General features: G+C 43.2%; 1 protein-coding gene across 2 annotated transcripts in view; it reads left to right on the top strand.

Moving 5' to 3' along the window:
- LOC144770943 (uncharacterized) overlaps positions 1 to 13,253 on the top strand; it is a 37,633-nt gene extending 24,380 nt beyond the window's left edge. The window contains exons 3-4 of one of the 2 annotated variants that reach the window (XR_013599066.1): positions 5,487 to 8,798; positions 11,598 to 13,253. Coding sequence is in view for 1 of the 2 variants with exons in the window: in XM_078655782.1 (XP_078511908.1) it covers positions 5,771 to 6,727 (957 nt within the window). In the remaining variant the exon portion in view is untranslated. Of the gene's footprint in view, positions 1 to 5,486; positions 8,799 to 11,597 lie in introns of those variants that run through there. The other variant, XM_078655782.1, reaches the window with a different exon arrangement.
- The last annotated feature ends 10,849 nt before the right edge of the window (positions 13,254 to 24,102 follow it).

Below are 24,102 nucleotides of genomic sequence, written 5' to 3'. Positions count from 1 at the left end.
CATACGGCCAGTAAATTGTGTCTGGAGTAAGTTATGGCATTACCTGATGAATTTTTGGCAGGGTTTATGGCCCTGGGCCCGGGCCCGGCGCGGACGGGCGCAGACGGGCTTGCCTCTGGCGCGCCTCCGGCGCGCCGCCGGCGCGCCCGCTGCGCGGACGGGAAGTACCTTTGATTTTATGCATGAAAGGGGCGGGAAGGGAGGGAGCGTTCGATAGACTGGAGCGCAGCCCTTCCCTGCTCAAGATGGCGGGTGAGTCACGAGTAGTCACGTGACCGCAACCGAGAGGGCAGCGCTGATGTAGATGAGCTGCAGTCGCGCAATGCAGCGCGCGCTAAATTCCAGAAAGGTAATCTAAGTGTTTAGCCACCAATGATGTATTTAAAAATACACCTCCAAGGTGTAAGGAAGAAAAGCAGGTACCCTGCTGGGGAACGCTGCCAGAAAGGGCGAAGTGTCAAATGTGAAAACGGGTTCGATAAAATCTATGTTCATGGTTTGGGTGTGGCTTAGTGGACTAACGCGCCCACAGTGAGGGCCTGTGTTTGACCTCGTGGTCACAGGTTCAAATTCTGGCGGGTCCACTCGGCCTTTCATCCTTCTGAGGTTGATAAAATGAGTTCCTTGGGTAAAAATAAGCATCTGTTATTCAGCGCCAAGATACCCTTCTGGGTGAACATGCGCTTTACAAATACACGTTATGTTATGTTATCCATAATAGATGGGGTTCCATCCATTCTTCAGGTTTAATCTTGAGGTATGGGCAGACTGAATTTGTAATCGAGGCCTTCACCAATCTCTTTGAACTGCAATTGATCTCATTCGGGAAGTGAAACAAATTTGAGGTGTCAAGATGGGTGAAAAGTCTCTCAACCTAAAGTAACCAGGGGTGGAGTCTTTAAGCCATTAAAGAAGGGGAGCAACCCTCACTGCATCCTCCAAAAAAGGGACCACAGTTCCATAAAGACCAGGGGGGCAGGTAATCTGCACAAACCTCTCTTTTCTCTGGTTTCCAGTTTCCTGGATGGTGTATCTCACACGCCAGCCCTGAATGCATCCAGGGAAAGGCACCTGCTTGTATACACGGTCATTCATTCTTTTCTAGGTTTATGGCCGAGGTTCCTTCAGAATCTAAAACTGGCCTCAACTGTCCCGGCCACTTTCCGAGATCTCTTGGTCAAGATTGTGTCCCAGTAGGCGGGGCGACCGCGCATAGCCATGAAAAAACGTACACTTAGCTGGTATGACGGCGGTATTGGACTGCCGGACATCAGGAAGTACTACTGGGCAGCACACCTCACAACTATCAACCACTGCACCTATTGTCGCCCGGATTATCCCGGTTTTAATATGGACCGGTGGATCCTCCCAAATAGATCTTTTGCTCGTGCATTATACTCCAAGCCGGATAGATTCCCACTTACCGGCCCTACGCAGCATACGGTCAATATTTGGCATGCTGCAACTAAATCTCTTGGCTGGAATGATAGGTTGACTCTTGCCACTCCGTTGTGGGACTGTCAAAAATTTGGAGACCATCGACAAACCAGGGGTTTCAGCAAATGGGACCTAATTGGTATCTCCCATATCAAAGACCTTTGGAGTGCTGAGGGCGTGAAGTAATTTGCTATACTACAGAACCAATACTCCCTCGTGAACTCGGAGCGCTTCCCCTACCTCCAAGTCCGACACGCACTGCCCCGTGGCACAACCCCTCCAGAAAGCTCCCCTTTAGAGGACAGACTATTAGATGGCCATCTGCCTGAGAAAGCCATCTCCCTTACCTACAGTAAACTAATAAACAATATGGATGACCCCCTACTGGCACTCTGTGAGAAATGGACCAATGACGGGATTGAACTGGATGATGAAGACTGCGAACGGGGGTCTCGTCTCCCAGGGCGGGCGCTATTCCGACGCGACTCCGCCTAGTGCAACTAAAAATCCCTCACAGGATATATATGACAGGGCCCCAACTAGTGCACATAAGTGGACTGACTGATGACACATGTAGACGGGGATGCACACACACAGGTACTTTTATGCACATCCTCTGGCACTGTGACCCGATCCAAGAATACTGGCATGCAATCCATGCGGTCATGAGCGAAACATTGGATGTCGAAATCAAACCGCTAGCATCCCGTTGCCTCCTCAATATCTGAGAGCCTACCGATCTTAATACATATACAACACAATAGGTCACTCTTGCCTGCATGCTCGCTAAGAGAAACATAGCTCAACTCTGGGGGGCCGCATATACGCCTACTGTAACTGACTGGAAAAAAGACCTCGATTGGAGTATGTTGCGTGAAAAAACTGTATATGTAGCACGGGGGTGTCCCCGGAAATGGTCTAAAATATGGGCCCATTGGAACGCTTACCGAGGAGATATCTGTTCCCCCTCAAGAATTAGACAATGAAGATTCTCCCTCCCCGTGATTTCCATCAAACTCGCTCACTGTAATTCTACGCTATTTCCTTTGTAACTTACTGTACCCTATCTACTGATTACTGTGACTATGTACCATCATGTCGAGATTGTTTAATAAAAAGATTTATAAAAAAAAAAATAATAATAATTTGTCCCAGCTGACATTTTCATCCGATAAAATGCCAAGGTAGTTAGGGTTCTGGACATTAGACATTGGGGTTGCACCTACATTTTGGTTTCTGCAAGTCATACTATATGATTTTTGTTGATTAACTTTCAATCTAAGATCCCCCATAAATTCATCAAAAGAATCGAGCAGCAATTGCAAACACATTTGCGGTGCTGGCGAGTAAAACTGTGTCATCCGTGTAGAGTAAAGTGGTACAAAAGGGGGTGGTGATGGACGGAGCATCTGAACCAATCAAACACTCACACCCAGTCAACAGATCTGGGTTTAATCCATCACCGTTCTTTAGCCCACTCTGCCACCCCAGTTCAGACATGGCCATATGCAAATCAGTCTGACCCTGTGCCTCATGGGAACAGTCCATCCCAAACTGCCAAGCCATGTCTTCCCTGGACCGTAAACAAGCTTCCGAGGACCGGTTTCTGGCATTTCAGCCGTCTTCAGCCCGGCTTGCTTGAATCCAGTGGCAAAGTGAGCAAGGAACTCACGTCTGAGCATACCCTGCCACACTTATGGTGGCCAAAAGCGGTACAAAAGAGCGTGGTGATGGACGGAGCATCTGAATCAATCAAACACTCACATCCAGTCAAAAGATCTGGGTTTAATCCATCACCGTTCTTTAACCCACTCTGCCACCCCAGTTCAAACATGGCTATATGCAAATCAGTCTGACCCTGTGCCTCATGGGAACAGTCCAGCCCGAACTGCCAAGCCATGCTTTCCCTGGACCGGAAACAAGCTTCCGAGGACCGGTTTCTGACATTCCAGCCGTCTTCAGCCCGGCTTGCTTGAATCCAGTGGCAAGGTGAGCAAGGGACTCACGTCTGAGCATACCCTGCCACACTTATGGTGGCCAAAAGCGGTACAAAAGGGGGTGGTGATGGACGATGGATTTAGGACCAGATGTCTGTACCGGGGTGAATGTATGACATTGTTCTGCATTCTGTCCATCAACTGTTGTTTTTGCATCCGTGTAGAGTAGCCAGCTCCCTACCATTGCTAGAGCCGTTCCTTTTTTGGCCAGCACAATCCAAAGAATTGATATAAATAGCATTTGCAATGCAACAGGTCTTGCATTTTCGTGAGTTTGAGCTATTGGCATTGTAAAAGAAAATGCTTTTTATTTATGTTTTGGTTTTTGAAACATAATAAAAAGTATTGTCATTTACAATTGCAATAGATCAAACTTGCGTAAATGCGAGACCTATTGCATTACCAATTCTTGTTGTTACAGGGAAGTTTTGCTGCATAGCAGCAATATCGGCCCCCTGCAATGAAAGCAAAAAGCAGCACAAATCTTTCCACTAACCCAAGATTACCCCACCACCACCACAGGGCTGAGATCGTGCAAAGGCTGATTTCGGTTACCAGTCCGGCCCTGTGTGTAAACCATGTTGTATTATCAATAAGAGACGTGCTTTTTGATTATTGCACTGTGATAATTAAGCTTTATGTCCATTGCAGTTTGTGTCTGATTATATAACTTATCAAAATTTAAATAAAGCTTGAACATGGTTAACATATCACAATTTTGACAGCTATAGCAACATCTCATGAAAGATACCTGGAGAAAAATAGTATGCAGATATATATATTAGCTGAGCCAGTGCTACATCTCTGCATCCATAGGTCCACGCACAACAAAATCCAGACAGAATATCCAGATACTTTAGTTTTGTTTGCGTCTTAACTCTGTCATGCTTCGTGTTTGTATTTCATTGATGTGGAAGTAGAATTCTTTATGATGTGGCTGTATCTTGTTACTGTTGAACTGTAATGGTGCTGTCCAATCTCAAACCATATTGCTGGTTTGGATCTTGTTGTCCAAATGATTGAGCAGCTACTTTGTGAATAGTAGTTTTGCGATCTGCTTTTGAAACTGCCCACAAACCTGACTATATTACGCAAGGAGAGTAATGGCGCCACTCATTAAGTGTTGATTTCTTCAGGGGGCCATGTGCTTTAAGAACTGGTCACAAAATATTTGGTGCAATTTGAGATCACTATTTTTGCAACCAGTGTGCTAATATAAAAATTGACCTATGTACTAATAGGTCGGTTCAGAAATTATGGATTCCTAGTGGGTCACAATTGGACCTACCTAGGTCGCAAATTGCGACCCCTTAGAAATCGCAGCCATCACAAGGATGGTGACCTGCTGAGGCTAGTAGATGACCCCGTCTGAGTTTGCTTTTAATTATAGTTTTTTAAAAACATTTATCCAATTTCCATGAAATAAACTGGATGCTTTCGGAATAAAAAAATAAAGTGTACGTTTGTATATGTGTGTAAGTATGGGACCACTGTTTAATCTTCAAAAATGTTTTTGTCAATATTCAGAAAGGGGGGCGCCTTCCCATCCACTTAGGACCCCTTGCCGTTTATGAATGATTTACCATCTCCTGTGAGGAGGTGATAAAAGAATAATAATTTGCAAATACATTTAGTCGCTAATCATTAATACATACCAATCTGATTCAGTAAATAGATGAGACTTGCTAAACAGGCCCTTTCCAAATGCCAAACGGTTTTTGCCTGCAAACCTAAATTGTAATTCGGTAATGTTACTGAATTGCAATTTTGGTTTCAACTTAAAACAAATGCCTTTTTGCAATCGTAAATGACACGATTCTGAGCATTGGACCCTTTGCAGCTTCAAAAAGGCTTTGCTCAACTGACCCAAGTTATTTTCCTCTACAGACTTTCAGAGCGCTTCTGCCCCAGTGCACCTGTCAGGAAAGAGACTAACTAAATCCCAGCATGTGCACACAATGTCTTTATAGAACACAAGATCAGATCTTAAATATTATTTGTGTTTTATTGTACATGCAGAAAGCTAACAGAGAAATTATTTTATTCCAACAGGTATTCAAGCTTCAGCAGAACCTGATACAGTGACACCTGTGTTAAATCACCGGAAGAATGACACTGCTAAAAATGTAATGAAAAACATGTGAAGGTGCACCAGACACCACACTGGAAGCCACATGTGGTTGAAAACTAATCAGGAACTGAGGGATGAGAAGTGAACAGAATGTGGGAAAAGGTTCCACACAAAGGATTATCTCTTAATTCATGAAAGAATCCACACAGGCGAGAAACCCTTTCATTGCACTGAGTGAGCTAGAAGATTTTGTCATAGAAGTGACATGACGAAACATTTAAGAAAACACACAGATGAAAAACCAATTCGAGACAATAAATATAAGACAAAGAACACAGTCCATAAAAGAACGTCTGTGGGTGAGAAGATACATGTTTGCAGCGAATGTGGGAAAGGATTTAGGCGTGAGATGGACCTCACCATCCATTTAAGAGTGCATACAGGGGAGAAACCTTATCAGTGCCTTGAATGTAAGAAACGCTTTACTCAGAAAGGAGGTCTTATTACCCATGAGAGAACTCACACAGGGGAGAAACCTTATCAGTGCTCAGAATGTAGCAAACGTTTTAATTCTAGTGTTATACTTAAAATTCATGAGAGAATACATACAGGTGAAAAACCCTTTCGATGCAGTGAATGTGGTAAAAGTTACAGTCAACGAGGGGATCTACTTAGGCACAAAACTATACACACAGGAAGAGAAAAAATCCATCACTGTACAAAATGCGGGAAAAGCTTTTTTGACAAACGCTATCTTATTCAACATGTAAAAATACACACAGATGAGAAACCATGCCAGTGCAGTGAATGTGGCAAAAGATTCCGTGATCATGCTTCTCTAACCAAACATGAGCGAACGCATACAGGTGAGAAACCATATCAGTGTGCTGAATGTGGAAAAAGCTTTAGTATAGTAGGAAATCTTAATGTCCACATGCGTTCCCATAATGGACAAAAGCCTTATCAATGCACTGAATGTGGCAAATGTTTCCGGCGTATGCACCATCTTACTAGTCATGAAAGAACACATACAGGGGAAAAACCTTATCAATGCACTGAATGTGAAAAATGCTTTAGTCTTCAGGGAGATCTTAGGAAGCATGAGGGAATACATTCTGTAGATAAACGTTACAAGTGTACGGTATGTGGAAAAGGGTTTAATCAGAAAAGATATCTTACTTCCCATGAAAGGCAACATATGGAAAGCATACCAAAGATATGAAGTACAATGAGCTAGAATTGCGGTTCTTAACCTCTTGACTTCTGTGGGCCTCCACTGAATCTTTACTGGAATCCAGGACTGTCACTGAGTCATTACTGGAAGCCAAGGACACCCTGTCCAAGCAATTTATATAATTTGCCCCTCAAAATATTACATAGAAAAACAAGTATATACTAAACAAATGCTAAAATACTGAAATATTTAGTTTATTTCACAATTTTATATAATAAGGAATTTCAGATTTTCAAACTTGCTTCTTTATTTGTATATACTTTGTTAATTTTAATTTGTTAATTTTAAAGTTAGTTAAATTTGTAATGCAATTGTGAACCACCTCAGTGGGCCGTGCAGCCCCCAGGGGTCCTCGAACCACAGGTTAAGAACCAGTTTATTATGAAAAACTAAAAGTTGAATTATTCTTATTTTCCTTATATTGGAGAGCATTATCTTCAAGAATCAAATTTGTGCTGCTCCATATTTGTATGGAAACTGTCGCATAACTCTAGGGCAGTAACCCATTAGTAAGAATTGTATGTCGGGACTGGAGACTCGGATTATGTTTAACTTTCTTCCTTTATTTTATCAAGTATTGGAATTGTATATTAGAAAAAAAGAGTAATACTGGTAAATTTCTACAATAATGTACAGACGGACAAAATTGGGGGAGTTCTAGAAAATTTGTTAAATGCTTTGAAAAGTGTGCAAAGTGAAGGCGAAGAGGTAGCCTTGATTGTTTGGGGGGGTTTCAATATTAATTTGTGCATTAGGAATGGAATAGATGTATGTGGTATAATGACTGAAGACGAAGAAAGTGAATCACATTTCTTACATTCATGTTATGGAAATATTTGAACTGAAATGATGTGTGGTCTTTTGCAAACGAGATAAGCCTTAACCCAGTACCCTTTAAAAGTACCTTTAATAGAAGAAGCTGTCATACAACAATAGACTACGTTTTAATTTCTGCTAACTTAGCCTCAAAGGTGAAGAAATTTGACACGCATTATACTATCCTGAGCGACCACTATCCCCTGAGTCTCTCCCTGAAACTATCAACATTTCAAACAGAGCACAACCACAAAATTGTCCACCCCTCCCAACATATGGATAGAAGTAGAAAAAATGGTTATACCTTGAAATGGTTGTTGGCTGATCCACTAGAAACGACCCGGAAAATCATGGTAAATAGCAATCAAGCCATGGGAGTTATTTTAAGTGAAACTGCAACACATGAAACGGTCCAAACCTCCTTCCAACAAGTTACAAGATCAATTAATGACGCCCTACGGGTATCAAAGTCTAGTCTCACAAAAAAGCCCAAAAGCTGGTTCGATTCGAACTGCACAAAGGCATATTCTGCTAAAAAAAAATCACATAGCTCTCCCAGAGATCAGGCGGCACTAAAAGAGGCAAGAAAGGCATATAATAAAGCGATTAAAGAACGCAAAAGGATGTTAAAAGAAGAACTATGGGAGACCCTCTACGATACCATTGAGTCCAATGTTGGGGCGGGTTTCTGGCGAGCTGTTAGGGCACCCTTCTTGGAATCAGGGGACATCCCCACTATTGAAATCGCACGGAAGTGGGTGAAGCACTATTCGGAAATTTTTAATGATAAAATTGAAGCCAATGCAGTAGACATGCCAAATGAGGAAGGGGAAGAAAGAATACCAATACGTTAGATAATAGAGAAGGATCTCCAAATTACTTTGGATGAAGTAAATAGGGCGATTATGGCAAGTAAGGGGGGCAAGGCACCCGACCCCACGGGATCCCACTAGACCTATATAAAAGTAACATAGACCTATGGGGCCGAATACTTACACAAGTAATCACTGCCAGTAGCTCCTTTAAACATATAGAGACATGGTCGAATCCATTCTAGTCCCCATTTTTAAAAAGGGGAATAGACAAGATCCCATTTGTTACCAACCAATATCCCTGCTAGACTCCTCAGCAAAAATAGCGGGGCGGGTAGTCTCAGAGAGACTACAAGAGTGAGCTGAGGATAATAAAATATTGTCAGACCTACAATACGGATTACGCAACGGACTGGGAACAGTTGAATAAAGCCTTAAACTATGACATTAAGGCCAATGATTTCTGGACTTGTAACACCTGTAATATAATCTATTTGATCGTATGCCCATGCAATATGGGATACGTGGGTGAGACATCCAGATCAGTGAAAGTTAGGTTAACCGAGCATAGGTCAGCTATAAAAACCCGTAAACTAACGGCCCCTTTGGTTGCCCACTTTGTGGATTTCCAACATTCACCATCAGATATCAGATGGCGCATTTTGGAAAAGATTGATATGCCCAATGCCAAGGGTGGCGAAAAGATACGAAAGAAGAGGGAGGTCTTCTGGATATTCTCTCTTAAAACCTTTACCCATGGATTGAATAATGACTTGCCGTGGGAAAATGCTATTCTGTAATTTAAGTTGGGTGTAGTCCAGAAAGTACATATTATGCGGTTTTTTTTACCTGACTGGTTATTTTTCCTATCCTGGTTATATCATTTATTACGTGTTAATAATAACCTTAAATTTTGCGTGATAAATAGAATGAAAACCTAGACACGATCTGTAATGTATCCTAGCCTATTTGTATGTACCAACTGTGGATAAAATAATTTTAAGAATATCCTTTTTTCTTAATATTTTGCTCTCCCTGCTGTCAGAATAAAACCTCTTTAATGACCTTAGCCGCATGAAATGAATAATTTTGGTGTGTATACGTGTTTAAATCTAAAATCGCCCCCGTGGCCATGGATCCGAGCAATATAGGGTCCTTCCCCTTTAACAAACCTAGTTAAAGGAGGTCAACCAATAGAAATCCTCCTTTTATAAAAGGATTCCGAAAAAAGAGCGCGAGTCCATTTACTTGGGAAGCAGAATCGAGTGACGGGTAAAAGCCGCATCTATATGCTGTGACCGGTAAGTTTGTTACCCCCGCCCGCGCCTTACGGTGTACCTTTAGAAATGCAGGAGCCTTGTTTCTGCAGAGATAATGACACGTCCGTTCTCTGTTTGCTTTCTTTTTTGCTCTAAATATCTAGATGTGCTGACAGTAAGGGACAGCTCCTGCGAAATAACAACAGATTCGTTACCGGTAGTGACAGATCCTGGTTTGCGCGATATATTTGGTAAGGACGTGAGCTTGTTATTCTGCTCGCTGTGACCTATCTAGATTACGGCATGTTGATAGCTGAGCCGTTTTCTTTGTTGTTTTCACCCAGGGATATCTTGCGCAAAGTTTGTGTGTGTAACGACATCTTGCGCAGACTCTTCCAAACTTAGAGTGAACGAGGAGTCGCTTGAGCTGGGATTTTTCCAGTGATATGTATTAAAAACAACGTTGCAGGCTGTCCTCTTTTTAGGTAAGCAGAAATGCCTCTAAATCCCATGCTAAATGTGCACTATTTTGTGTGGGTTAGTGACTCCATATCGTTTTATATATTTTTTATCTCTGTAGAATCCTTCGAGGGTAACTATATCGCCAACCTGAAGATATCGTTTTTCTGCTTCTCCCCCCACATCAATAAAATATAAACTGAAAATATTGGTAAGAGAGGCCACCCTTTAAAATAAAATAAAATAAAATTAGAATGCTGCCTAAAACTTTGATAGCAGATATTTGCTTAACACTAGTGTAAACGTATAGGTGTTTTATTAAATAGGGAACTATATCGAACTATATAGATTATACACTTGCAACAGATATGAATCAGGGTCAGTTTCTTTTAAAGATTAATTAATGCAATAGTTATGGCCCTTAATTGCTTCTTTTTTCTTCCGTAGATGTCCATGAGACTAACTATGATAGTGTGAACACCGCTCTGCTATTTCTGTATATACACTAATTATGTGTTCATCATATGAATAATCCTTTTTAACATGAGGTAAGACTATTTGTGACTATACATTCACTTTACAGCAAGGCCCTTATCTGTGCTATATTTTTATAGAATGGGCTGAGAGAAAAATATTCTTCTAACTTGAGAATCAGTCCTAAATCTTTTTCCTAATGTATGGGCATTCGTTTTGAAGGTATTAACTAGCCTTCTCATTCTTGAACACCCCTTATGGACAGCATTCTTGGTTCCAAATTTGCACATAGGTCTAAAATTCTTCCTTTTACTTTTCTTTACTCTTTATGCTTTAACCTCTATGCAATAACTCTTCTATTGCATTTTCTTGTAGTTTGGTAATTACTAAACTACTTAGGTCATTGACTTATGAAGCAACTTTTATCTTTTAAATTCTACATCAATGGATTAAGGCTAGGTATTTATACGAACAAGTGAGAATTATAATCAACCTATATTTATATTCTCGTACATGTATTTAATTGATATTAATATGCATTTTGTATCAATGTATCTTAGTGTTTGAATAGTTGTTTGGGCATAGGTACCTCTCCTTTGTTAAATGTTTTATACTAAAAAGCAGTATATTAGTTGTTTGAACCAATTAAGTGGCAATAGAATGTTTTTTGGCAAATCTGACTACTAATTCAATTATTCCGCTATAGATTCAATGAACTATGGAATAAAATATATTTTTATAAATTCTTTTTTCTCACAGAATAATGATGGTTACAGTCCTGATGAAGGCATAGTGTGTATGTCGAAACGCGTCGACAGGAAACCGTCAACTTCTTACATATTAATTTTTATTGTGACTACATATGTATTAATACAATGTTATTTTATCAATTAGGATCAATGTATTGATTTTTATTATATGTCTGTACCATATTAAACATGTATATTTTTTCATATTGAATTGGTTGTGTGTTTGCCATTTGTCTATTGTGCCACTCTTTGATATTGTATGCCTGGGATTGTTATCTCACATATAAAGCCTTAAACTAAGCATTCTTATTGGTAAATATTCTTACCTAAAAAAAGGAAGGTTATTCCTAGCGTTTGTTGACTTAAGCGCAGCGTTTGACTGCGTAATTCACAAGAAGCTGTGGGGAGCTCTGGAATTTAGGGGTGAACAACACCATTATATCCTTTTTGACACACCTCTATCAGAACGCCAACGGTAGAGTTCGATATGGCCTCAATGGAGAATGTACGGTACCTGTTTGAATTAAGAGGGGGGGTCAGACAAGGGTGCGTACTGGCCCCCTTCCTTCCTAATTTGTATACAAACGGACTAGAAGAAGCACTGACGAAGGCGGGACAAGACTACCCTCTGATGCCATACCGGCATTACTGTATGCAGATGATGCCGTCTTAATGTGTCGTACCCAAGTGGGCCTTCAAAGATTATTGGACGGTTTAGCTACCTACATGCGCGACCTAGGCCTCCGGGAAACACATCAAAAACCTCCATCATGAAATGTAGTTCAGGATGTAACAAATGCAGAGACATGTTTATTGACAGCCAAAGAATACATTTTATCAATAGTTTTAGTTACTTAGGTATCCTGTTTGACAATAAAGCTACATGGACGCAGGCTATGCAGATGAGAAAACTCGCCTACATGAAAACCACTGCAGCCCCAATAAGCTTTTCAAACAAAATTAGGAGTGAGACCCCCGCAAGCCCTACTACAAATTTACAGAGCAAAATGTGTATCAACAGCCATGTATGGGGCGGGATTGTGGGGAAATTGCAACACTCAATCACTGCAAACGGTCAAGAACCAGTTCCTAAGATACATATTGGCTCTCCCTAATAGTGTATCTTCACATGTCTGCCATTCGGAACTGGGGGTTCCATTTTTAACAGACCTAATTAAAATCGAGCCAATTATGCTCTGTCACAGGATATAGAGCCCCGAGGAAACCCACTTGAATAGGGATATTTTAAATAATGTTCTGGGAATGCCCGACGTGCTGAACCTCAAATGGTTTAAATATGTCAGGGACTTCTTCTGTGACCTAGGACATCCTCAGTTTTATAATGAGCCAACCACAATGAAACATAAATGCCTATCATTACTTGAATCTTGTCGTTTAACAGATGAAATAGCAACGCCCACAGTAATACATCAACAGATGATAGGAATAACTCTCAACATTCAACCCTATCTTATCCTATTGCGTGGCCAAGACGACAGATTATTGCTAACAAGATTCAGATTAGACATTTTTCATTGCATAACGAGTTTCCCAAATATGAATGATTGGGTAAGGGTGATGTAACTATGCCCTTGTAATAATACATCTGAGCAAACGACAATACATGTAGCTTTTTTCTGTAAATGTTATAACCTACTAAAGAAAAAATGGCGATTTCCACTTTTAAAGAAGCTTGCTATCAGAAGATGTCGCCCAGCGTTTTTAGCTTTACAATTTTCAGACAATGAACATACGATATGGATTTTAACACATTTTTTGAAAAGTGTGATAAAATGTAGGAAGCTGATAACATTGTAATGAATTAATGATCTGCATTATAACTATTTGTCTATGGGAAATGTTCTGAAGCTCTTTTGATGTACTTTTATGATGTGCTTGTATGATTTTTTAACATCGAAATCAAATAAAGCTTTCTATCTATCTATATCTATCCTTTATTTTATCTCAGCAGCCATTAACCCCTCATAACCGTAAAATGCAGGACTACAGTTCCCATGAGTCCAAGTACAGAACTTTCCATTTCACCAATCACATCAGCTGCCATCACACAGGAGCATCCTTTAAGCAACAGCACTTCTCTTTCTCTGCTGCTCAGCAGCCAGATGAGGGCTCTTCCTCGTTGATGTTCTTATGTGTGACTAATGTGCGCTTACTAGCATGTTATTCTGTTTTACAGCTGTGGGTTTGTTCCATAATTTAGTGTTTGTATACTGACCCACCAGCAGACTCGTCGAGGTTTCCTCACATATCAAGGCCTTCACCACTGGTGCCCTCTGCGAGCGAGACTCAGCAGGTACTCGCAGCTGACCTTAGGCTCCTCTGGGCTACAACTCGGACCCACCGCGCAACTGGAGTCCAGCTAACAATCTTTGCAGGTGGCCCGTTTCAATGGCGAGCTCGCAGAGCGTGGTTACACATCAGCACCTCTAGTCGGCGCCAACTTCAAGGAGACACTCGTTCTCTTGTCATGCTTATCTCCATATGCAATCGCAATGTGTAAGCGTACGGTGCACATGTCTCCTAGGCGTACTTGGTTGTAAGTAAAGTAGTACTCTCTCTTTAAGTTACCATTATCGGCTGCAACAGAGTGGAGGCGGGGGAGAGACAGAAGGGGGAGATAAAAAAAGAAATAAAAGCACTTACCTGAATAACGCCGGCTGCCGACTCTCCTTCATCTTCTTCTCCGCAGCAGGAGGCATGCAGCCTCCCAGAATTCCCTAGCCAATCACAGTGTTACAGCAGTGTTGTGATTGGTCTGAGCGCCATGGTTCGGCACTCAGAGAGAGACTGGGAGGTTGTGCATGTTCTCCACCCAGGAGATACAATACAGCTTGTGGGGAACATGCAAAGTGCGCATGATGTTTGGCCAGCTTGAGACGGCCGGCCAAACCGCCATGCGCACTTAAGGTGCAGCCACCAGTCCTCCTCCTTCGACGTCCGGGAGCCTGGCCTGGCCCCGCCCTAACCTAACCTGGTTTCAACTGCAAGCTCAATACAAAAAATAAAATGATAATAACGGAATGGAATGTTATCTTTGTGGAGGAGCTGCTGCTGTGAGTTACCACATGTATTACTCCTTGCTGATTAAAATGGACTCCAAACTGGGGGAACTAGCTATGTTGGAGGCTGGGGCAGTGGGGTAAGGCAGCCTCTTTGGAGAGCCTTTTGTAAAGGAACTTTGTAAATGTGTTACTACCTATTCCTCATTGGACGAGGTCCAGCAACCCATGAAATAAGATTTTGTTAAACAGGTTTGTGGTGGGGCTGGTAGAGGCAGGGAGTGAGCTTCTGGCCTACCCTATTCCCCAGCCTCCTAAATATTCCAGTAATCCGGCAATACCAGTTTCAAGACCAGAAGCTTTTTAGAGGCTTCTTCTGAACCAGAGGCAGATGCTGGGGCCTAGTAACACGCTGTGGTGCCGCCAGTGCCCCCAGGGGAACTTCAGTTGAGGGATACCCATTCTTCCCAACAAAAGTTGGCGGGTGCCTGGGGATATTTCTTCCCAAATGAAGGAAAATAACAATGGATGCCTGAGTGTTACATGAAGGAGAAAGGTACCCCCTGCTTACTTTCAGGTCCAAGAGGAGGGGGGAATAACACAAAATTGAAGGAAAAATGTCTATACTGACCTATCTAATTACAATATTGGCCAAAAGCTCATATGTACGATATGTCCCCATATATAAAATCTTATCACGTTTATTTGATAAATTATTATTTTATTGTTTATCAAAAATTTCTTTTTATGTATATTTTTGTTCTCTTTTTGTGCTCATCAAGTCAAGTCATCCTATAAAAACATACATATATTACGAATTCATATAAATTATGCACATTTGAAGTACAAATCACAAAATCATAAATAACCCCTCAAACAACCATCATACCTGCATTCTCAACTATCAACCTGTTCGACCATACTCTCGTACATACATACAAAACAAAAGTGAGAATAGAATACAAAGCATATATGGGATCCTGTATGGGTGTGACTTCTACAAAGTCACTTGATAATTTAATTATCTATCTCATCAACTCTTCTTTTATCTTTAGACAAAAAGGACATTTTAATGGCAGCGATACGGCAGAGGAGTGACAAAGGTTGTTTCTGCCATTGACGAAGATCCCTCTGGACTTGTGAGAGGAGTTTGGCGTAGTTTTTTGCAACTATATGCTCAGTAGAAGGGGCCAGGACTATACCCAAATAGAGGATCGTGGACTAGGATTGGAGTTCTCAATACTACCTGTGCTCTCCACTGTGGAGGGTCTCATTTAGGCCTATAGGCAGAATCATTGATTTCCCCATATTTACTTTAAAGCCGGAAACTTTGCCAAATGATGTTAGCTCCCAGAAGAAGACTGGCACTGAACGCCCGGGCATTTCCAGGGTCGCCAAGATATCATCTGCATACATACTGATTGTGTGACATTCTCCTCCGAAGGGAATGCCAAGGATATCGGGGTTATCTCGTATCCTTTGTGCTAGGGGCGCCACATAGAGGGCAAACAGTAGAGGCGACAGTGGGCATCCTTGCCTCATGCTCCGTTGGATGTCGAAGGGCCGTTCATCTTGGTGCAATGAGCTTTGTCTAATAAATGCATGATGCGTTTAGTGTTATCGCTGCTCTGTCAGTTAGGTATATAGCCAGATTGGCCTGGTTCGATGATACAGGGCATACGTGGCCAGAACCCCAGTAAATAACTTCAAGTCCAGATTGAGTAGGGAGATCGACCGATATGAGCCACATTGGGTAGCGTCCTTCCCGGGCTTGGGAACGATGACTATATCAGCGGCGAGCATATCTGGGAGAATAGATCCGGGGCCCTGGAAGGAGTTAAAAAGGCGAGTTAAGATCGGGGCTATGAGTGGGCAGAACGATTTATAAAACCCTGCCGAGAATCCATCAGGCCCAGGAGATTTCAAAGGCTTGAGATGGGAGATTACGCCTATCACTTCTTCAATCCTAATAGGCGCATCTAATGCTTCTGTCCCCGCTGCATTTAAGGCCTTCGTAGCGGCATGTTGCAGATATGTCCCACCATCCACATGCAGCTGCGAATCTTTATTATATAGAGAGGTATAGAACTCCCGGAGAGTTTCGGCTATCTGATCATCTTATTCCACTGTTTCTCACTTCGTATTCTGGAGGGCTGCAATTTTGGAGCGCTACGTGCGGGCTCTAAGTTTACTCGCCAGCAGGCTTCCAGTTTTATCTTCCCCCTATATAATATGAATGTTTACGCCGCAGGGCCGCATGTTTTGCTCGGTCTAGGTCCAGGCCATACCAGTTGCGCTTTGGCCGCTTTCAGTTGGCGCCATACTCTAGGGGCGCCTGTTCGGCTGTGTACTCGTTCTAGTTCTACCACACTTGCCGTAAGCAGTTCTCTCTTTTGCTTCCGTTCTCGAGCTTCCGCCGCAGAGGTAGCTATCAGTTCTCCCCTCACCACTGCGTTGAGAGCTCCCTAAATTGCCGCTAAAGATGTGTCCGGGGTGTCGTTTTTCGCAAGATAGTCAGTGATTCATTTGTGCAACTGTTGAGCTATCCCTTTGCGCTGGAGCAAGTTCTCCTGTAGTCTCCACCTCCCCTTTGGTCTGCGAGTCGAGGGCACGTCGACTGTCACTGTCACTGCGTCATGATCAGAGAGAGCACCACTGGGGTAATGTCCACCATATCTACTAAGGCGTTGAGTTCAGTCAATCCTATAAAGTGGTCAAGTCTGGCATATGTGTGATGTGCGTTGAAATAGAAAGAGAATTGCCTACTCTGGGGATGAGCCACCCGCCAAATATCCACCAAACCCCTGTGTCTCAGCCTCTCCCGTCCCTCTTTCGATAGAGCTCCTGTTTGGCCATAGCGTTGCCCGGATCTATCTTTCTCTGAGTTCATGACCAAATTAAGGTCGCCTCCACTAGTATCCTCCTATCCTGGGAACTCCAACATGGCTCCCTTAAGGAATTTTCCTTGTCCACCCACCCATAGCTTGTATGCCAGTAGCCTGCCCTTAAACTCTGCCACTTTGTCTCCCACTTTGCCTTGAAACTTTCTGGCGAACAATATAGCTACCCTTGCCTTCTTGTCATTTGTAGAGGAGTAAAACTGCTGGGGAAAGGCACGGAACCTCATTCTATGCCAATCTTTGGAGAGGAGATGGGTTTCCTGCAGAATGCACACATCTGCCCCCGAGTTCTCTAAGTAAGATAAAATAGCTCGCCTCTCAATGAGATTATTTAACCCCTTCATGCTGAGGGTGATCACCTGAAGAATAGGACTCGACATAATGTGTTCATGAGTGGAGCTTGCGATGTCCCTAGGGAGCTGCCCTCTCTATGTAGGTAGCCGTACCCCGAATCCCCGGTTCTGTCCTTCAGTGACTCTGGTCCTCATCTGAGCCCCGCCCCCAACAGCACACCGGTTCCCCTTCCCTCCCTCCTCCCTAACCCCAACAATACTCCCGCAACACTTTCAGGGTATCGCCTCCCCGGCTCTTGCAATCTGCTCCAAGTCTGCTTCTTTCTCTCCAACCCCCGGTTCCCCATTCCCTCCCTAAGCCCAACTGAACAGTCCCAAAGCTGTACTATAGTCCAATGTCCATTTACCACCAACGCAGACATTTGGAAAAAGAGAATGCCGGTCTGTACGTGTGGCCCAATTGACCCGCCCCCCCCCCCCCCCAGCCCACTGCAGCCACCTAAAGTTTGATGCTGTTGTGACCCATGGTGCAGATCAAAGTCTATCCGGTGTTGTGGTATCTCTCGACACCGCTTTCAGGGCTGATGTTCTTTTTTGCATCATTTGTCGCAAGATCTGGCCTCGAATCCAGCTTCGGCGAGCATCTGTGGCCTACTTTCTTCCGTTCTCCCCATGAAGATCTTTGTGTCCCGCTAGGTGACTCCTCTGAGCGCGGCTGATCCAGTCCCAAGAGCGCACATGTTTCTTGGAGTGATCGCAGCTGGTGCAATTGCCATTCCACTTAAAGATCAAATGGAAAGGATGACCCCAGCTGTATATCTCTCCATTTTCCTTCAAGAATGTTGTCACCTCCCTGAATGCTTTCCTCTTCTGTAGGGTGATGGAGGCCAAGTCCTGATGAAGTGCTACTGAGTGACCTTGATATTTGAGGGGTTGTTTCAACCGAGATTCACGAAGTATGCGTTCCTTGAGTGGGATCAGGCGCCAGTGCGTCTTCCCATGTGATCCGTGAAAAGGATTCCTACGCAGTCACCGGGATCACACCGCTATTGTTTCTGGAATGATGACCTTTCGTTCCGCTGCATGTAACGGATAATTAGGGCGGATTAGTTGGTAGCAGGGGTTAGAGTTTTGGAGCCTCTTTAACATGAGTCCATTTTCTCTGCCACGTAGCCACGCCACCCTATTGTTGCAGCTATTGACCCTATTGATACAGTTTTTAACAGCACATCTATTTTGCAGCGAATGACACACTACGTACATTGTGTCAGTTGAACTCCTGATCATCATGCTAAGTATATAATACATAGAATTGTATTTTGGTGTTGTGGTATGTGTTTTTTGTTGCTGTCAGTGAAGTTATTTTTTGCAATATTACAATGCTGAATGTGTCTGCTCCTCTGTTTTTAGGTTTAGACCTGGCGAGAGCTCGCAGAGCTCCGCCCAGGCCGAAAACGTTTGTTGACAGTATGGATGTTCGTTCCCGCCTCTGTTTCCCATTGGCTAGCTCCATAAATGGAAGCTAGCCATTGGCAAACAGAGGCGTCCGTCATCCTGTGAGGCGACTCGTGGGCGTTCCCGGGATGTTTTTCTCATCCGGCCCCTTTGGACACGTCATGTGGCTGTGGGCGTGTGTTTTTTTTTTTTGGGCCGCCTTTCATTTTGTCATTTGCCCCGACCTCTGGCACCAGGGTGGGTAGAGGGCGCTGGGAGCTTTGCTTTCTAAACCAACACTGTTGTGTCTATATTGTTCCTGGTGCACTTGTGAATGATAATATTAAGAAGAAAAGCGAGTCACGGGTGCAGGGGGTACACATGCATTTGAAAAAGCGGGATTCATATGCCTTTGAACATACACTACACCATGGTGACTTCTTCGCACATACTAAACGGCACGGCCACTTCCTTGAGCCACATACAAAACGCCGCGGTCATTATATCTCAGGCAGGCCTTTGCGCGTTTCATCTTCTAAACTTCACAGTTTCAGCAAAAGCTCAGAGATCCCGGTGGATGCCACCGCGCTGACCCGGAATAAAAGAGGTCAACCTGCTGCTGGGCCGGCCTGTTAATTGGAGACAGTCCAGTCCTGCCCCGTCCCCTGGTGCAACACTTCATGGCAGGGGTGTGTTTGGGGGGGACACGCAGTTACCCCACCGATAATCACACAAGAGCGCAGAGCTGTGCGCACAGCCGCTGTGCCTAGTGCTAAGAGCACGGGCTTCTGTGGGCTGTGAATCCGGTCACCAATGCGGATTCCTTCACATCCAAGGCAGCCCGTCATTCAAAAGGGGAGATGGCCGTCCGGGGAGCACTGCTGCCGGACACACCGAAGTGAAACCATTCAGCCGCCATGTTTTATTGGTTTTTATGTGACCCAAGCTGCGCGTGGTCTCCAGAGCAGGGGGGGGGGGACACGCAGGTACCCCACCGATAATCACACAAGAGCGCAGAGCTGTGCGCACAGCCGCTGTGCCTAGTGCTAAGAGCACGGGCTTCTGTGGGCTGTGAATCCGGTCACCAATGCGGATTCCTTCACATCCAAGGCAGCCCGTCATTCAAAAGGGGAGATGACCGTCCGGGAAGCACTGCTGCCGGACACACCGAAGTGAAACCATTCAGCCGCCATGTTTTATTGGTGTTTATGTGACCCAAGCTGCGCGTGGTCTCCAGAGCAGCGCCCGCACTTCCATGCCCAGTCTGAGTGGAGCAGCAGGCAGGGTGCATTCTACTTCCCTGGTAAAATTCACGGGAAGACCTTCTTTTTTTTAATTATTTTTTTTCACAAGTTTGGAAGTCAAAAGGCCTTTTTGATGCAAAAAATAAACAACTGTCCCAAGAAATTCAGGGCAATTGTTCAACCTAGTTTGAACAACTTAACACAATATTTTAAAAAAAGTAATAATTAAGGCGCGCACCCAGCAAAATTAACTGTAAAGACGAAAGCACGCCAGCCGTTGTTCGCTATTGATATTATCATTATTATTACTAATCTTATTATATTCGTGTAGTTTTAGTTGCGACAAATATTTCATTATTGCAGTTTCAGTTTTAACAATTGCGTTTTGGAATGATAGAATTACAAATATAACAACCGCAAAAAACAATCATTCTAATGTGTTTTGCAGTCATCTTCATCAAAGATCTTTATTCGGCCCAGTGTAAGAGGATAAAAGCACATTTAAAAAAATATATCGCAATTCATCATAAAGCACATATACAAGCCGCAGTCATGTCAGTGGATATAATCTTCAAGCATTGTTGAAACGGCCATTTACAAGTGTTTTCCGCTGAATCTTCCTTGGACCAGTGTGCTTTTGGACGTTGAGTTGCGCGCAGCAGGTGGGAACAAACATCAGGCAAAATTCGCCAATGAAACAAAAACACCAACGACGGAGAAAAGACCTCCCTGTGCAGAAAGAACCAGCCACACGTACCCAGCGGAATCGACTGGAATTTTTCCACCGGACATTTCATCAAAATGACATATGTCCTTACCCGATTCCAGCAGACTCCATTCAAAACTGGTCAAAAAGAATTTGTAACTGGGCGCAGAGCCATGGCAGGAGGTTTCACGAGCACGGACGTTTTGGGCATATCACCAAATACATGATGCATGTTCGAAGGCTAAACTTATATACCCGGTACAATGCTGCGTGTTCACAGACTATTCTCGGGTGAATCATGGAAGGGAAACGGGGTGGCTGGTAGTGAGATGCATACGTATTCAGCAATAACATGCCTGTAATCTGTCACACTTGCACACATTCCTGCTTACATGCATGTGGTAAACGTGTTTACAAACACAGCTAAACGCATGTAAGAACAGATACACCTACATGCATGCATACATGCTTTCCAATACACATACATGCGCACTGACATATTCACATACATGCACGTACATACACTCTTGCGTGCATGCAATAAACATATATAAACGTATCTGCAAATAAAACGCCTTCCGTTGCACACACACTCAGACATCCATGCGGACAAGTACCCCGCACACACCAGCTGTAGTGTAGTTCCTATCTTCCCAATAGGCTCTGCGCATTGGAATAATACCTACAGCAGTAAAGGCCTAGGCCAGACGTTAACTAGGTCTACTACTGTCGATACTAGACTTAAGTTTTGGGTTTGCCAGCGTAGCTCAGAGTTCGCTAGAAACTTTCTCGAATGTTCAGGAAAGAATTAACTCCCCTGATTAGACAAGAAGGGATTTAGTTTCTGACAACCATAGAACATGACAACTTTGCTCTCCCCTAATCAAGAGTGTATCTCCAGAGTCGTGTGAGCACAAGGCAATTATTTTACTCAGTCAGTACGTGCATTCTTAGTCTCATCAGATTGTAGAGAAAAGGAAGAGACGGGCGTGTTCAATAAAAAGGTGTTATTTATTGATCAGTCTCTTTTCTCGTACAAGAGAAATGGATCGATATTATTGCAATACTTATAGTTAAGTAAAGTGCATACATTAAAAGCAATAGTATAAAATAATACTGTAAAATCATTGATATGGTTTCTGAGCCATATGATGTTTAAAATGATTAAAATATATTACATACACATATACATTTGACTGAACGTACTCAACTGGTGTTTCTAAATACGCCTACCCCGTGTACCTGACCTAAGTCTAATGCGTGGGCGGGAATAGAAAGTTACAGTTTAAGTTAAGTTTGTTTTTGCCAAGTGAATAACTAAAGAATTCTCTGTGAGGGGTTATTCAGTTCTGTACCTGGAAGTTAGGATGAAATGAGGAATGGTATCTCTTTCTCTGCTCTCGATATTCCAGGCCGCCTGCGAGGGCTGCCCGAAAGCGCCGGTGCTGGGTCTCTCGGCAGGAGATAGCAGCGCGTCTCTCAGCGCGTCAGGAAGGCGGGGCTGCTGCCAGCGGGGTCTGCTCTGCTCTTGGCTTCGGCAAGTATGGCTGCTCCGTCTCGTCACCACGCGTGTGTTTGCATAGGGCAAGATCGGCAATATTTATACCTTAAAGGTGCCGAGATTGACGTAAGGATGGACATAGATACGTCAATAAAGATGTCATACGACTTGCTCGTTAGCACATTCTTTTACTGAAGTTCTCTGTGAAATCAAAACAATGGCCGCACGGATTTTCCAGGTTGTCATAGGTTTGATTTGTTATGAGAACGTCGTATGCCTTATCAGGGGCTGGAGGAATGTCGCTTGTCTAATTAGATCTCAAGCGTTATGACCTAATCAGATAACACGTTCCTGTGCCGTAGTGTGACTGCGTCAGATAACGGTATCTGCATCATGGGGGCTTTTCTTGCCTCATGGGCTGACTGTTAGTTAACTTGATAGTTAGTTTAACCAGAATAGGGTCAGGAATAGGGGGATCGATTCAGAACCTATAGGAATACATGACACCCACTCCACGCTAACTATGGTCATATTTACTAATCTATGCATAGTATAACATAGTACAACATACTATAGAGTATAGTGTATACCTTACCACCCCAAAATACATAAATGCATTTTGAAACGTTCAAATATACTGAAAAATTGCAGTCATATGTATCGTATGCACTCAAGCTATGAATTAAATGCCAAAGTAAACACGCATTTGTATACATTATTGCTTATATGGTATATGAGAAATACACATGAAATGGCTCTTAATATGGCTATACAGAAAGAAAGTTCGAGACCATTTCATCACATAATAAAATATTTGTGAACATACCAGCGGGCAACTAAAGTTTATAAAGTATCTAAAAATAGAAATCTTAGTTCTCTAGGAATAGTTTCTTACTTTAAGCAGAAGATAAGTGTCCCGAAATTTTTTGTAAAAATTAATTTGGGGCTGCTAAAAAAATTGCTGTCCGTGAACTGGTGGGAAAAATTGTTCATGTGACTTTATTTTCAAAGTTGAAGGCCGAATTCAGGGAACGCCGTGTGCGAGCTTGCTCAAAAGTCCCTATTTCTGTTCTGGAGAGAACATCATATCATTAAGGCTTTCGAAAAAACTGTCAACAGCTTCATGGGAAAGTTCCACTAAGTCGGAAATAGGTGTAACCATGCATTCGTGCGCATGATTGTCTCCATTGACATTCTGATTCGCATTGCTGACAGAAGGTCGTACCTGATCAATGCTGCTTTCATCTTGAACTTCACTACTCTTCAATCGTAGTGGTGAAGATTCCACGAATGCCGTCATCAGGATTGGCAGCCTTTGAGGGCAGCACAAAGCGTGAACCTTGGTAGGAACCAACAATGTATCTGCATCCACTGGCGCATCCGATTGTAGCGTCAGACAGGTGTCTAACACGCATTCTTCTCCGCATAGCAGACACCTTAATACAGGTAAAACACACCTTTGCCACATTGGTCGAAATGATAGAAACCAAGTCATGTTCAGGTCTCTAAGCCGGGAGAGTCCCAGGATTTTTGATATCCGGTCCCGGTATCCAATGGCTAGGATTGTATCTTCCATTGTCGCGAGAGTTTGATCTGTGACATGGGTTGCCATAACGAAAAATAAGGACTAAAAATAGGATTCCTGCAATTAGTCCCAGGATCAGGGGAAGTCCGCCAAAAATCGAATGGACGAAAT

The sequence above is a fragment of the Lissotriton helveticus genome, chromosome 7, assembly GCF_964261635.1.
Source record: "Lissotriton helveticus chromosome 7, aLisHel1.1, whole genome shotgun sequence".
NCBI classification, from domain to species: Eukaryota; Metazoa; Chordata; class Amphibia; order Caudata; family Salamandridae; genus Lissotriton; species Lissotriton helveticus.
Note: the sequence above shows the minus strand (reverse complement) of the source record. Positions and strands in the feature narration are given on the sequence as shown.